The sequence below is a fragment of the Lampris incognitus genome, chromosome 2 (assembly GCF_029633865.1).
Source record: "Lampris incognitus isolate fLamInc1 chromosome 2, fLamInc1.hap2, whole genome shotgun sequence".
Classification (NCBI taxonomy): domain Eukaryota; kingdom Metazoa; phylum Chordata; class Actinopteri; order Lampriformes; family Lampridae; genus Lampris; species Lampris incognitus.
Genome location: NC_079212.1, coordinates 98184339 through 98199761, shown reverse-complemented (window position 1 = coordinate 98199761; position 15423 = coordinate 98184339). Strand labels below are relative to the sequence as shown.

Genomic DNA, 15423 nt, shown 5'->3' with positions numbered 1-15423 from the left:
GAAACTTCAGCTCGCACTGCTCCTGAGTTCAGCTCCTCCTGTGACCAAAGGGAGGGGGGGGGGCAACGACCAGAACTTAGAACTGCTGACACACAGACAGGGTCCCATTCATCAAACTTTCAGACAGATTTGATCTCAAATCCTTGTTAAGAGCATTTTCAGTCGAACTCATGGGTTATTTCTTTGGCTGGGAATTGCACTTTGATACTTAACATTTCCCTCTGAAGCCTTGAGTTTGGTCGCATGACCCGATACAGCTGCTGTGATTAAAACAACTGAAAAGGCAAGAACATTTCTAAAAAAATATATATATATGTTGTCTACAAATGGTTATTGCTTTGTTCCAGAGTAAAAGGCTTGTGCATATTCCCCATGTGGTTGTTGGGGGGGTTGTCTCATCCCACCTCTTTGTTCCACATCTTTAACATCAACAGCTAACAGATAATTAATTCCCTCTTGTGTCCAGGTTCCCATTTTTCTCCTTCAGCAACAAATCAATTTTCTGAGTGACCCCTACAAGGGTTGGGCTGATCATCGCCAATGGCTGACAGTCATCGACCACTGAGCCCTCTTCCATCATAACATTGTGATTTAAAAGCCCCCCCCCATCCACATGTATTAAAGAAAACCTTTCTTTTGCTAGGTAGCGTGTTACTGAATCAGTACACTAATCCATCTTTCACTGTCACGCTTGTACTTTGTGCAAAAGGCCCAGGCACGATTGGTTGTTGGTACTTAGCCGTTTTGCTAGGGCTAGCTGCATGTGATGGCAATGTTGCGTATTCAACAGGAAGGTGTACACGCAAATGATCGTGAACATTTGTCGTCTACCCATCTTTTGCATTGATTAAATTAGCACAAATCCAGCACACCACTTCTGAAGAGTTTATGGTTCACCACTTTCATTAGGCCAAAACCCAAAGTACTACCAGATGGGCGAAGTTGTAACTTTTTTAGCGGCCATAATGCATGGTGATTTGCCACGGTCACTGGCCAATATCTGCTCACACCCGCTAGGCTGACTGCTGGGGGTTTTTTTTTTGTTTTTTTTAATCCACTGGTATATTCTGCAGTTACACCACTATGACTGACTTGTATTTAAAATATTTTTTACAATCAGATGATCTGCTTAATGAGGTGTCTTAAGCTATAGGGAGGAAATGTAAGGAAAGACCAGGTGAGTAGGTGAGGATGGGCTGTGAATGGACTCGAACGTGCAAAAAATAAATGGTAATTAATATCCACCACACATAACATATAAAAAGTATAAGCGAAAGTATATGAAAAATTATAGCACCTTGTGAGGGCAATTCATATTTGATGTTTGCTTACTTTTAATCTTTCACCGTGACCTTACATTGCTTAGATGGATGCTTGAACTCCATGTGTAACAGAACACAGGTAGTCTTATAAAGTGTCTTCTCCAGGTGTACAAATAAAGGTGTATCGTTAACTGTTGACAGTATGGGAGACTCACTGAGTGTAGCAAGTGTGTACACACTAATCTCAGAAGTGGCCTTGGTGGATGAGAGCTGGGAGACATGAGATAAGGAGGGGAAGAACAGACAACTGCCCTGTAAGAGAGACTGTACTGTATTGATCGGTGCGCATTCAAGCACCTGGGCTTGGATGCATCTGTTCATTGCACATATATTAAAATCGTGTGACAATACTGTAAGAGATTTTTGTCTCGCCCCCCCCCCTTTCTCCACAATTGTACTTGGCTAATTACCCTATTTTCTGAACTGTCCCGGTCGCTGCTCCACCCCCACTGCCAATCCGGGGAGGGCTGCAGACTACCACATGCCTCCTCCGATACATGCGGAGTCTCCAGCCGCTTCTTTTCACCTGACAGTGAGGGGTTTTGCCAGGGGAACATCGTGCATCGTGCACCGACCAGAGGAGGAGGCACTAGTGCAGCGACCAGGACACATACCCACATCCGGCATCCCACCCGCAGACACGGCCAATTTTGTCTGTAGGGACGGCTGACCGAGCCGGAGGTAACACGGGGATTCGAACTGGCGATCCCCGTGTTGGTAGGCAACGAAATAGACCGCCACGCCACCCGGACGCCCCCTATAGTACCTTTTATAGGAGTAGCTGCCCCCCCATCGCGATGTTTTCCTGTGGCCATCGTCATATGCCAGTTTGGGAGACATCGCCCAACCCTACTCCCTACTAAACGCTGTGTGTGTAATGGCATTAGTTTATCTGCTGGTCTACTGGTCTTCACATGCAGGATGTCCTTGGCTGCCTCTGTGTAATACCTGATCGGGCTTTTAAACAGTTTCTGTTTGTGGTGCTGAATATGTACTAACTTTTACTGTTGTTGTTGTTGTTTTCTTTGCAATAAGTTCCACTGACAGAATGTAGATGTGCTGTTCCCAGTGGCCAATTTAAAATCAGTATACGTACAGTTTACATTTTGTTTATCCGCTTGAAGCACTTTCCATTTGACTGTTGTCCAGTTAAGAGCCAGGCTTTGGTGCACTGGACCTGCTTCACAATCTTATGTTGGCGGTCTTGTGAAAAAAAAAACTGTTTCCTTTCTTCAGTGAACCATCTTCCTCTTCTGTTTTTATACAGTCCTCAGCTAAGAGTCTGCGTGCGACCATAGGTGACGCATTTGAGCGCCTTCATCGGTTCCTGCGTGAGCGCCAGAAAAGCATGCTGGAGGAGCTGGAGATGGACACGGCGCGCAAGCTGTCCGACATCGAGCACAAGATCCAGCGTTACAGTCAGCAGCTGCGCGACGTCAAGGAGGGCATCCAGATCCTGCAAGAGCGTCTCAACGAGACTGGGCGCCACGACTTCCTGGAGGGGGTGGCCCTCACTTCCGAGAGGTGATGCCCCTTATCTTGTGTTGACGCAAACCACAGTCCCAGTATCCCTCTGTACAACCCCATAAGATGAGATCACACAGTGGGGTTTGTAGTCGCCCCCGGGTAAAAACGCACCACGATATGACAAGAGCTACATAGTCTGCCATCGATGGTTCAGGGATTGTCAAGATTAATGTGTTTGTGTACATGTGAAAGAGTGTGAGAGCAAGTTTATGCGTCGCATCCTTCAAACGAGATAAAACTTTTTAATTATCCCCTGGGGGGAAATTGAACAGGAAAAGCTAAATCCTCAGCACAGCTGGAAGTCGATGGTTTCTTCATTATATTCATTATGACAGTGATAGCTTACAACGTGTCAAATGCGTGTTCAGTAAAGCTGAACTTTTTGGAGAAAGTGCAGGGTTGAGCAACAGGATGAGCTAATCCTTGAACAGATGGCATATTAGGTCAGATATAAACTGAGCAGAGATGGAAAGAGAACGGGGACTCAAACAGTTAAATTTCTTTGTGAACCGTACCTTCAGGATATAAACCACTGACGGAAACTGAGATGTCAAAGAAATATGAAAGACATTTTCTAATTAACATATTTTCATTAATCAGGTTGAGTACAATATGTTTATAAGCCTGTTTTTTTTCTTTTCTTCTTAATTCCTACACATTGCAGTACATTTATAGTGATTTGAGGAGTACTGTGGGGGGTGTAACCACCTCCACATTATGTCTGAACCACAGGTCCCATGTAGGAGTGCTGCAAATGATTCATGAGAGGGCTGGAATTGTAACAGTATTAGAGCTGAACCCCTTACCCCAACCCCTATCTATTGCTGTGGAAAGATTTTTCCATGGACATCTGTGATGCAGTTTTCAGTCTGTTGATGCTCAGAAGGCCCCAAGTCAGATCAGTGACTTGAGGCAGCAACACAGGTCGAGAAAGTGGCAGCATGCGAGAAATCGGGGATGTATTGAGTATTACATTGATCTACTTCCTGTCATAGGATAAAGGGGAAGATACATGAGACCAATCTGACATATGAAGATTTTCCTACGTCCAAGTACATGGGGCCCTTACAGTACACAATATGGAAGTCCCTGTTCCAGGATATATCCCCAGGTAAGTGTCAACTAGTCATCACTGCAACATCAGGCTTGGTGCTGGTCAAAAATCCTAAATGACTGGACTCGACACAAACTGAGAACCAAACGATGTCTGCTGCCATTCACACCGCATACCAACATGTGGTGTGGATGGCAGCAGACACTGAAATAGGGTAGCTTGTTGCAGTTTTTGCAGGATACAGCAGGTGATCCTGGCGAGGAAATGTGAAGTGTGAGAACTAATCCTGGCCTGCATTAGCATTGCTGGCATGTTTTTGAGATCTCACTTTTCACTGATGAGAAATGGTGGCTTGGCCTTTGAGGGCTGAGATGCCCTTACGTGTTAGTATGCTGAGGGGAGCTGTACTCCCTCTGCCTACAGCCATCACTTACTCACACAGGAGATTATTTAAAGTAATGCACCATGGAATAGTTCATTCCCTCAATCAATTCTCCCATTTTAGCCCGCTCCTGGCTGAGGGGAGGCAGGGCATTTTCTTGACCTCCCTTGACTGGCTGCCAGATGGAACAATTGGTTACGATCCATCACCAGGAGCTGCCAGAGAGATGGGACAAAGACATTCCACCCATCATCCCTCTATGTGATGGGTTTTGGGAATAACTAGCGAAGCCTGTGCTTGCCTTCACTTACCTAGCAGGAGAAATTGCTTTCTGCTCGTGTGTATTTGAGTGTGCGTACATGTGCCTGCATGTTTTTGGTTTTTGTTTGTATAATGCAAAGAGCCTCTCGGAGTATGAAATTTTAATGAAGCGATTGTAACACAAGTCATTGGCTGAGGAGGACATTGTCCAGCATTCTGGCCAGCCGCCAGATGGTCCCCTCTCTGTTTATGTCAACTGATATCGATACACAGGAAGCTGAGGTCCAGTAAAATTTCTCTCCCTCTGTCTTCTCATCCAGCTCTACATGTATGAAAGAGTGTGGAAACAAACCTCTATTGTTCTGCACGATGGCATCTATGATGACTGTGAACCGTGTGGTGTTTAGGACCAAAAACAGGCACTGGTGGAGAGCAGGGTAGAGTCCCCACCCCCTGCCTCCTACCCCACTTTCAAGCCACAAAACTGCCCAGAGCAGCAGCCCTCCTACCAGTTCAGCACCGGTGGAGCCATGCTCCTCCCATAGTTGTAATTAACGCTCTATGCTGCAGCTGTTCATTTGCATACCTTGGTGTGACATTGCTCAAATTTAGCTCCACTATCAGACTCTGGAGAACACTTGACTTTGAAGACCATAGTTAATGCATGAACTTAAAACAAAAAAATAAACAGATTATGAAAAATTCAGCGCGTTACTCAAAGCCACATTCATTGCATTCTTCTTTGGCTTTATGTAATGGGAGAGGAGCAGCAGGAGGGATTAGCTTGATGCAGGCTCAATAATCCAGGTAAGACACTCAAAGCAGGTTGAATCAGTTCATCTGGACACGTTTATTGACAGATAACATAGGAAGTGGCAGATTAAAGAGCCGTCGTTCAGCTTTCACCACAGGGCGTGGCGGTGATCTGTTGCTATAAACTGTAGTGCGAGTGGCCTGCAATCCATCCTGTTGGGCTTTCCCTCCATTTAGCGACTGCCATGGTGAAAATATAAATATACAGAACTCAGGCACAGCCACGTCTGTCTTGTCTGTATCCTTTGTTGTTCCACCCGCTCTGCTTGATGAAATATTCCCAGCAGCAACGTTCCCAGATCAGTTCATGCGCTTTTCCACACAAATCCGTCTCTCCTGTAGAGCGACTGAGCAGCCGAGACGTATTTACTTAACTGCCTCAGCATAAAACTGTAGCTATCGCAACTGCACTGACAAGGAAAAAGTGGAGCGATAAAAATCGCATTGAGATTCTAGCTTCGCTGTTTGGCCAGGCTCCCTCATGACATATCAGCACTTTTTTTTTCAGTTGTTATTTTTTGTTTTTTTTTCCTTTTCCCTGTAAGCTGTTTTCTTCAACTCTACATTATCTTCATGTCTGTGGCTGACCTGTTTATCTTGGCCAACTGTTGTGTCTCTTAAACATCAACTTGCCCAAGTTAAGAGAGGCATATAGTGTCTCCATGCTAAAGCTCTTTATTCTCCTTCTCTGTGTCTCTTTCTGTCTCAATTTCCCCCTCCCCAGTGCCAGCGGCTCTGACCCTTGATCCCATCACAGCCCACCAGAGACTCATCCTGTCAGACGACTGCACCATCGTGGCGTACGGGAACCTACACCCCCAGCCCCTCCAGGACTCCCCGCGGCGCTTCGACGTGGAGGTGTCGGTCCTGGGAGCCGAGGGCTTTTGCTCAGGCGTGCACTACTGGGAGGTGATGGTGTCCGAGAAGACTCAGTGGATGATTGGCGTGGCCAACGAGACGGTGAGCCGCAAAGGCAGCATCCAGATCCAGCCCAGCCGCGGCTTCTACTGCATCGTCATGCATGATGGCAACCAGTACAGCGCCTGCACCGAGCCCTGGACCCGCCTCAATGTCAAGAGCAAGCTGGAGAAGGTGGGGGTGTACCTGGACTACCCCAAGGGTCTGCTGGTCTTCTACAATGCAGATGACATGTCCTGGCTCTACACCTACCGAGAGAAGTTCCCCGCCAAGCTGTACCCTTACTTCAGCCCCGGCCAGAGCCACGCCAATGGCAAAAACGTGCAGCCGCTAAGAATCAACACTGTACGCCTATAAGAGCCGAATGTGTGGCGATGCGCACACACACACACACACACACACACACACACACACACACACACACACACACACACACACACATCTGTGGTTGTGATCATTCTTCCTCCTCCTGAAGGACGTCCCTGTCAGAGATCAATCCACAGGACTACTAGTTTAAAAAGTTTAAGAAAAATTAAGAAATATTGAGCAGGGTGTTGTAATTGTTCATTTCAATCAGTTTGGTGTTTAGAATTGTGTGCTGCCACTCCCATTATCAGCCCCCCCCCTTTTTTTTCGGTTTGTTTTTTCAGGCCCCTTGGAATTGACTGTACAATGTGTCATCCACCCGAGCCTCATTTGGCTCCGTCTAATTAAAAAGCTGATAAGACTAATGGAGAGAAGGCGACCCCTGGGCTCCCTTTGGGTCTGTGTCATATATATAACCATGAAAAGGATTGCCCTGTCTTTAGTGATTGTTTCAGGCCCACCTTGCACAGTCCCAGGGGCACTGCTCTCCTTATCAGGCTTGTCAGACACATTGGCTCCACTCTGTTGCAGCAAGGCGACGCTGAGGACTGGCCACTTATCTTCTCTGTGCTGTGCTCCGTGCTGTGCTGTGCTGTTCTTGGCTTGGCCCGTGTTTGCCGAACATGTCGGACAGCACTCTCGGCCGCCATTGCTCCCTCTCAAAGTTTCAGCAGATCAGACCGAGCTTGTCAAGTCTGTTGATGCACTTCACCTCTGTGCGCGCGTGTGTGTGTGTGTGCGTGTGTGTGTGCGGTGACACCCTTTACTATGGAACCCCCCAAGTGGTCACATCATATTTTTTTCTAGTTTGTGCGCTCGTTTTACTAAATCGCTTGTCCTTGGAGTTCAGTAATGTTGGAAATATATTCACAGATTCAAACTTCCCGGATCAGTAACTCATGAGCAAAACATTGTAAAACACAAACGACGCCTCTTTCCTGCTGTAGTAAGGTAGACAACAAGCTGCAACCTAATTTTCACCAAAACCAGCCGTCCTCCGAGCGGGACAAATAACACTGGTCTTTCTGTGCAGGCGGCTGTGAGACCAGTGTGCAGGGGGAAAGGGCAGCGCCAAAAAGAGAGACTACAAAAATATTCAATAACTTCTCTCTTATCCGGTGTAGTGTCCCCAAAATCACTTGACCCACCAGTGGTCTGCTGTTGGCTGCACTGCAACACTTAGTTTGGAAAAACGTGCTTTTGCATAGTTTTTGTGAATTTTTATTGGGAAAAATATTTAATAACTCATACAATAGAATTATGCAAAAGCACAGTAAAGCAAAAGTGTTGTCGTTATTTTAGACTGTCCCCGTCCAGCTGGTCTTGGTGAAAATAAGGTTGCAGTTCGTTGTCTACCTTCCTTACTACTGTAGGGAAGGGGCATTGTTTGTGTTTTAACGTTTCGCTTATGAGTTATTGATCCTGGAAGTTCCGAGTCTGTGACTATATTACCAACTTTACCGAACTCCTAGCAAAAGGGATTTAGTAAAACGTGTGCACGAACTAGAAAAAAGTTAATGATGTGACCACACACACACACACACACACATGAGTAAAACGTGCACAGAATTTAGTAAAACGAGCGCACAAACTAGAAAAAAAAAACATGATGCGACCACTCGGGGCTCTCTACTTTATCAGTGGTTGAAAATGATGTCACAAGCCCTCCCTGAGGTCAAATCCACGCGTGCCCGTCAGTGGTGTCTGTTATTGCAACACTCTTGCTCCATATCTTCCAGTGGTATTCCTTGTCACTAGATGAGTGAGTGAATTAGAGGTTGAAAGATTGCCCGTTCCCATCCTTCCTTCTCTCGGTTGCCTCATTTCACTGTCCGAGCCCATCCGTCTCAGCGGCTGACGGCAATGTTTGGAGATGGTGGACGTGGTCTGAGAAAATGCTGCTATTCGGGGGGCAGGGGACTTGCAGTTAGTTGCATGTTTGTATATATGTATCACAGATTATAAGGCTTACATTCTTTGTCCTCCTCCTCCTGGCTCATATCCTGGTTTCTGCTTTGTCCAAAAAACAAAAAAAATCCCATAAGTATGCCAATATACCACGTAACGTATACCTTGGGGTATTTTACCCACTTTAGTGATGGCGCTCGAGTACATTCCAGCGTCCATCTCACTGCGCTCAGTCACGGCGTGCAGTCATTTCATGTGAACGTTTAAGACCACTAGAATAAATAAATCATACCATCAGAGTAGTTTAACTGGCGCAGAGACCACAGGTTGTAGCGACACTACTGTGCAATTATTCTAGGTAATTTTGTTCTCACAAAATTATTTTCTCACCAGCCGCACCGGTTTGATAAAGAAATAAAGGCGGCATGGTGAGAAAATGATCATATCCATGGCAAAATTATATTTTGTGAACAACACAGGGTCGTTTAACTATTTCTGTGCAAGTAGCGTGGAGAGACCGCCACCGCTTTACGTAACGGTACACTACGCTGAGAAGATCCTCTGAGGCTTGGTTATGCTTGCGACTTTGCCCCATGTGCCTCAAGTGCTCTTGTTGTACACAAGCCCTCCAGAATCCTCTCTAAGAGCCCCTTGTCCCTTAGCCAAGTCCAGCTACATGGAGAGTTGCGTGTTTGTGTATCTGCGTGGTTGTGCATATGTGGGGGTATGTTTATCTGACCGGGGTCAAATAGAGTTTTAAATCCTGCCAGCCTCTGCTGCGCCTGATTAAAAACCCATCTGGCCCTCCTAGCATGCTCTTGCAGTACCTAAATGTGTTTATTACCAAGTGCTTTTGACCCAGGTATGACTTGTGAACGATTTTTCTTGTGATACAAAGAGGGGGGGAGGGGGGATACCCGCCTCGTCCTTCCTTCGCTACTGTGCATTCGTGTGTGTTTGAACGTTGTCTATGTTGTCCGTTTGAAGAATTGGGGCAGTGCCCTGTTTTGTTGGATGTTAATTGATCTGATTCAAGTAGAATTGTGTTAACTGGGTCAAATTGTGTGTATTTGCTAACAAGATTTAATCTATTATAAGTATTGCTTTTCAACAGCTCGGGAGAGATGGGTGAGGGAACCGACACCTAAGGAACTACAAGAAGTACCAGGAAGTTGAGACAATCAGGAAAATGTTTGGAAATCTGTTCAGTTTATTTCTCAGCGATCGACATCTTAACTATAACAGTAATTTAAAATCCAAATTATTATTTGCAAATACCTTTTGACCTGGTCTGGTATGGTACCCACCTCAGTGGGGCCTGCCGGGAGAAAGACTGGTTCCATATTGTGTGGGTATAAAGGGTGGGGGGGGGTTATTATTGTAAGGAGGTGGTGGGTTATTGGTGGTGGTCCTAATGTTGGAAAATAATGATAACTCTTGGACACTTTTAACAATTATTGTGTCTTTGGATGATGGCCGCTGTGCACCCATCATGGTGTGAACGCTCCAGCGTGCTTTTGCTGCCGCAGGTTTGCGAGAAATGTTTTCATGTACTACAATAAATTACTGCTAAAATCAACCTGCCTGTTAAACCCAGTCTGTCTCTATGTATGCCAACATTTGCTAACACCATATAGGACCGTGCAGTAACGCTGATGGCTAATTACATTGTGTTACGGTGTAAAATGAACTCGATCTGTCCTTTTCTTTTTTTAGCTAGATAATTATGAATAATTGAAATGCAAAACTCCTATGTCATGACGCTCATGAGACTTGCTTCATATGAAATCTTTAAAGGCAATACTCCATACTTGTGATAACTCAGTTCAGCACGAGTGTCATGCTATAGTATAGACAATGAAGTGGGAGGTTGCAAAACTGATTTTGTCCAATTTTCCTGTTCTCACACAGGCATTTCTGAAGCAGCGCCTCAAAACAAAGCGAATAAATATAAATGGACTGCTGTGTGGCCGAGCTCGGCGCTCCCTTGCTGCAGGTGAACTAGTGGCGCAGCTTTGTCCTCCCTACTCGCGCTCTCTCTCCTCTGCCAGGCCTCGCAGAACGATGGCAGAGCCGAGGGAGGGACTGACTCATCATACATTTTTAATGAAAGGCCGACATCTGATTCATGCACGGTATCAAATATGACAGCCTGGGTCTGTTCCAAGTTATTGTTAACACACAAGCATCAAGTCACACAAAACACAGCTCCACCATCAAACAGCCCTTCAATCCAGCCAGGGGTGACTGTTGTTGCATCATGATTACAAATGTTAGTATTTGCGAGACTTGGCTCTTTGTTCATACCACAACCCCCCCCCCCCCACCACCACCACCCAGGCCAAGCGGCTTCTTATCCTCATCCTTTGATTCGATGGAGGCTCTACCCCCCACCCCATCATTCATCCCCTCACTGCTGTAATAAAAGACGATTTTACTTCAGGAGAAAGTGTCCATTAAAGATGACGTCATTGAACCCCTGCGTGTGAGACGCCTATCAAGTTTCCAAAAAACGTGAGGCAGAGCTGTAAAATTTATTTTTACACAGTGGATGGTTGAGAGAAAAAAACAAAGGATGTGTCATCCTTTTATTTCTGCAGGGAAAGAAGAACATTAAATCCTGCGCACAGTGAGCCGAAAACGTGGTTAAACCCATCCCTCATTCCACCTCCTCCGGCGGTGTAGCGCTGACAGAGGGGAAGTCCCTCCGCGGCGCAGTCACAATGACGGCAACACGGTCATCCGACACTTAGTTCAGATGGCTACCAGCTAATGATAGTGGATTTATCGAGAGATCCTCAGCGTTGTTTACCTAGAATAGCTGTGCAGGCATGTTGTTTTCCTAAACAAACGTTTAGCCTTACTCTGGATATCTCGCCATATTTGACGTCCTCTGTGGCCCTGTGTGATGGCCTGGCGGCCTGACCAGGGTGTCTCCCCGCCTGCCGCCCAATGGCTGCTGGAATAGACTCCAGCATCCCCACGACACCCTGGGAGCAGGATAAGCGGTTTGGATAATGGATGGATGGTTAATGATGATAAGACGTTGGACGTGGGAGGGGGTCCTGCTGCCATCTGAGGGTCACGTGAAGGCGAAAGATGCATTTCTTCATCGGCTGAAGAGTGGCTCAGTTACTTTGTGGGTGTTGTATTGAAGGCATACAATAACTCCGTTTGGGGGGGGGGGTCTCCAATTGTAACCCTATCTGTCTGGTTACAGCAGATGGGTGCAGTTAGTGCACTGGATTTTGCAACATCTCCAAACTGCTTCAAATGTTTTCCCGTGCTTTCTCATTGGAAGTGGTCGGGCCTTCTGCTTCATCTGCTGGTTTGGCAATGCTACTGAGGCACAGGAAAACACTGGCAACAGCGGCCAGTAAACTGTTTAGGGATTACGTTAGCAAGTAGGGAATGCGTCCACAGAGACAGGGTGATAAATAAGAATAAGAACATTGTGGGTGACAAGAGACAGCCCCCTGTCTCCTCATTTGAATTGTTGCCATCCGGGCGACGGTATTGCCCTCCTCTAGTCACTAAAAATAGATCCAAATTTTCATTTTGTTCCACAAGTCATTAAGTTTTCAAACAAACAGGTAATGCATGTTAATAATTAGCAAGAGGCCCAGTTGATTGTTCTCTCGTTCTCTCTCTCTCTCTCTCTCTCTCTCTCTCTCTCTCTCTCTCTCTCTCTCTCTCTGCAGAGGTATGTGTTAGGGGTTGCACAGAGCACTCGAGCGTTCGAGTTCTCGAGCAGTTATTCTTTTCTATATTAACACTTTGTAGTCGTTAATGGCGTGATGCTAGATCTCGCGCGCACCCACTTTCCAGTTGGAGCCCTTACACGCGAGGAAGGATGGCGACCGTCGTTATGACGAAACAGACGCGCAACAGTTGGGTGTCTCGCGGACGGATTTTTCAAGGATGTCTTGCTAACACGGAGTCTGTCTTACACTGGGCTACCGCACTCACGCGGGTGAACAAATTAATGTTGTTAAAAATAGATGCAAGCAAATATGACTAATTTCATTTTAAGTCGGTTAGGCTTAGTAATGACGACCAGGTTTCACTGAACTTACCCCCCCCCCCAAAAAAAACCTACACACACAGCCGCGAATCTAAACACAAGAAGAACACTTAGTGAACAAACCCCCTTTGTTGACTGAACTTTCTATCTTGAACTACTGTAAGTAAGGCCAAGCTAGCTTCATATCATATGCTCATATGCTTTATTGTGCTGAGACCCACCCCATCATAGTTGCATAGTCTTTTAATCTTAATATCTATTGGTGACTGTGATGTGATGAAATGCCTTGTGATTGTGCTGCAAACCAATTTCCCCACGGGGACAAAAAATGCATCTATCTATCTATCTATCTATCTATCTATCTATCTATCTATCTATCTATCTATCTATCTATCTATCTATCATCTTGGCGGAGGATCCTGCCGACAACTGGTACATTTCTGCTTGATTTCATCATCCCGTCTTTCTTTCAGGGTGCAGAAAACCAGCACGCTCACCCAACTCGGTGGCTTGCTTCGTGCGCGCGTCCTTTTCCGCGGGGCAGAGTACATATCAGACGCGGTCCTGCTATCCTAAATCAGTGATATTTCACAGGACATTCCTTCTAAGTTGCCCGACTGACAGCTACAATGCTCTGTAGTTGAAGTATATATCTGTACAGGTCTGCATACTTTGGCAGGGAATGTGTTGGAAAAGGTCTCTGTTGACACCATGATCACCCTCTGGCTCTATCAAAAGATGGACGTGGGCAACTTTAGATGGGTTGTTGCCAGAATTCCCTTCATCCTTCTCCTGTGTTGTCCGTTAACACACGTGTCATGCAGCCTGACAACTTCATGGTCATGATATGTATTGAGCGCCCTCTAGTGTTGGTTTCCGACACCGACTTCCCTATTCGCCTCTAATGAACTGTGTCTAGATTAGGGTAACCAGACGTCCGGAAAAAAATGGGACATTCCTGAATTACGAGCAGCTGTCCCGAATCCCGAGCCTTGTCTTGTTTGTCCCAAACACTAAAGTCGAGTTTTGATTACTTATAGCCTTATAAAACATTAAATACTGATCGCTGTGAAACTTTATTTTGGTGTAGTTGTCAATAAGAGGCCACGGTGGCCCACTGGTTAGCACTGTTGCCTCACAGCAAGAAGGTCCTGGGTTCGAACCTCAGGCCGTCCCGGGTCCTTTCTGTGTGGAGTTTGCATGTTCTCCCCATGTCTGCGTGAGTTTCCCCCGGGTGCTCCGGTTTCCTTCCACCATCAAAACAAAAAATCAATCTGCACCTTTCCAAACCAGAAACCCTGGATGACCAGTGAGGTCCGGCAGCTGCTGAAAGTCCGGGATGCAGCGTTCAAGTCAGGTAACTGTGAGGCCTACAGCACAGCCAGATCCAACCTTAAAAAGGGCATCAGAACAGCCAAACATAAATATTCCCTACAAATAGAGGACCACTTTCACAATAAACCTGATCCCCGGCAAATGTGGCAAGGCATTTAGTCTATCACAGACTACAAAAGCGCCAATAGCGGTCCCACTGTTCATGATGCCTCCCTGCCAGACAAGCTAAATAATGTCTATGCCCGCTTCGATAAGGACAATACTGACCCAGCCACAAAAATCCCCAGCCACCCAGAAAACCAGGTGCTCACTCCATCGATCACAGAGGACAAAGAATCACTGCACAGAGTGAACACACAGAAGGCTGACGGACCGGATGGCATACCGGGTCGGGTCCTCTGGGAATGTGCCGACCAGCTGGCTGAGGTCTTCACAACTATATTTAACCTCTCACTGTCCCAATCTATAGTCCTGGCATGCTTTAAGACCACCTCTATCATTCCTGTCTCCAAGAAACCAACATCCACATGTCTGAATGACTACCGACCCGTAGCACTCACCCCCATTGCCATGAAGTGCTTTGAGAGACTGGTTCTGGCTCACATCAAAAACATTATCCCCCCCACATTCGACCCGCATCAGTTCACCTACCGTCCCAAAAGGTCTACTGAGGATGCCATTGCCACTGCCCTGCACTTTGCTCTGACCCACCTTGAACTTAACAACACATACATCTGGATGCTGTTTATAGATTATAGCTCTGCCTTCAACACTATCATCCCCGCCAAACTAACCACCAAACTCCTCTCCCTTGGCCTCAACCCCTCCGTCTGTAACTGGACCCCCTGACCAACAGACCTCAGTCTGTTAGGTTAGGTGACCACACCTCCTCCACCCTGACCCTCAGCACAGGTGCCCCTCAAGGCTGTGTTCTGAGCCCCCTCCTTTTCTCCCTCTTTACCCACGACTGCCTGCCAACTCACCCTTCAAATGTTATAGTTAAGTTTGCAGATGACACCACAGTCATTGGCCGTTTCACCAACGATGACGAGACGGCCTACAGGGATGAGATTCACCACCTCACATCATGGTGTACTACCAACAATCTTGTCCTCAATGTGCAGAAGACGAAGGAGCTGATTGTGGACTTCAGGAGGTCTAGAAGCTGCAGCCACTCCCCCATACACATCAATGGGGTGGAAGTGGAGCGTGTTTCCAGCTTTAAATTCCTAGGAGGAATCAGCGTCGAACTTTCCTGGACATTAAACACCCAGGCCCTTGTGAAAAAGGCCCAACAACGTCTGCATTTCCTGAGGAGGCTGAGGAGCGCCCATCTATCCCCAAAATTCTCACCAACTTCTACCACTGCTCCATAGAGAGCATCCTGACCAGCTGCATCTCAGTGTGATACGGCAACTGCCCCTCAGTAGACCAGAAAGCTCTGCAGTGGGTCGTCAAGGCGGCCCAGCATATCACCGGTACCCAGCTCCCAGCCATTTATCACAAACGCTGC

General features: G+C 46.6%; 1 protein-coding gene across 2 annotated transcripts in view; it reads left to right on the top strand.

The window, feature by feature from the left end:
- Positions 1–7522, top strand: part of LOC130107411 (E3 ubiquitin-protein ligase TRIM62-like) — a 43425-nt gene extending 35903 nt beyond the window's left edge. For both annotated transcript variants that reach the window (XM_056274008.1, XM_056274009.1), the window contains 3 exons: positions 2590–2846; positions 3845–3960; positions 6084–7522. In XM_056274008.1, the coding sequence (XP_056129983.1) occupies positions 2590–2846; positions 3845–3960; positions 6084–6634 (924 nt within the window). In that variant the 3' untranslated portion in view covers positions 6635–7522. The remainder of the gene's footprint in view (positions 1–2589; positions 2847–3844; positions 3961–6083) is intronic.
- Positions 7523–15423: the final 7901 nt, after the last annotated feature.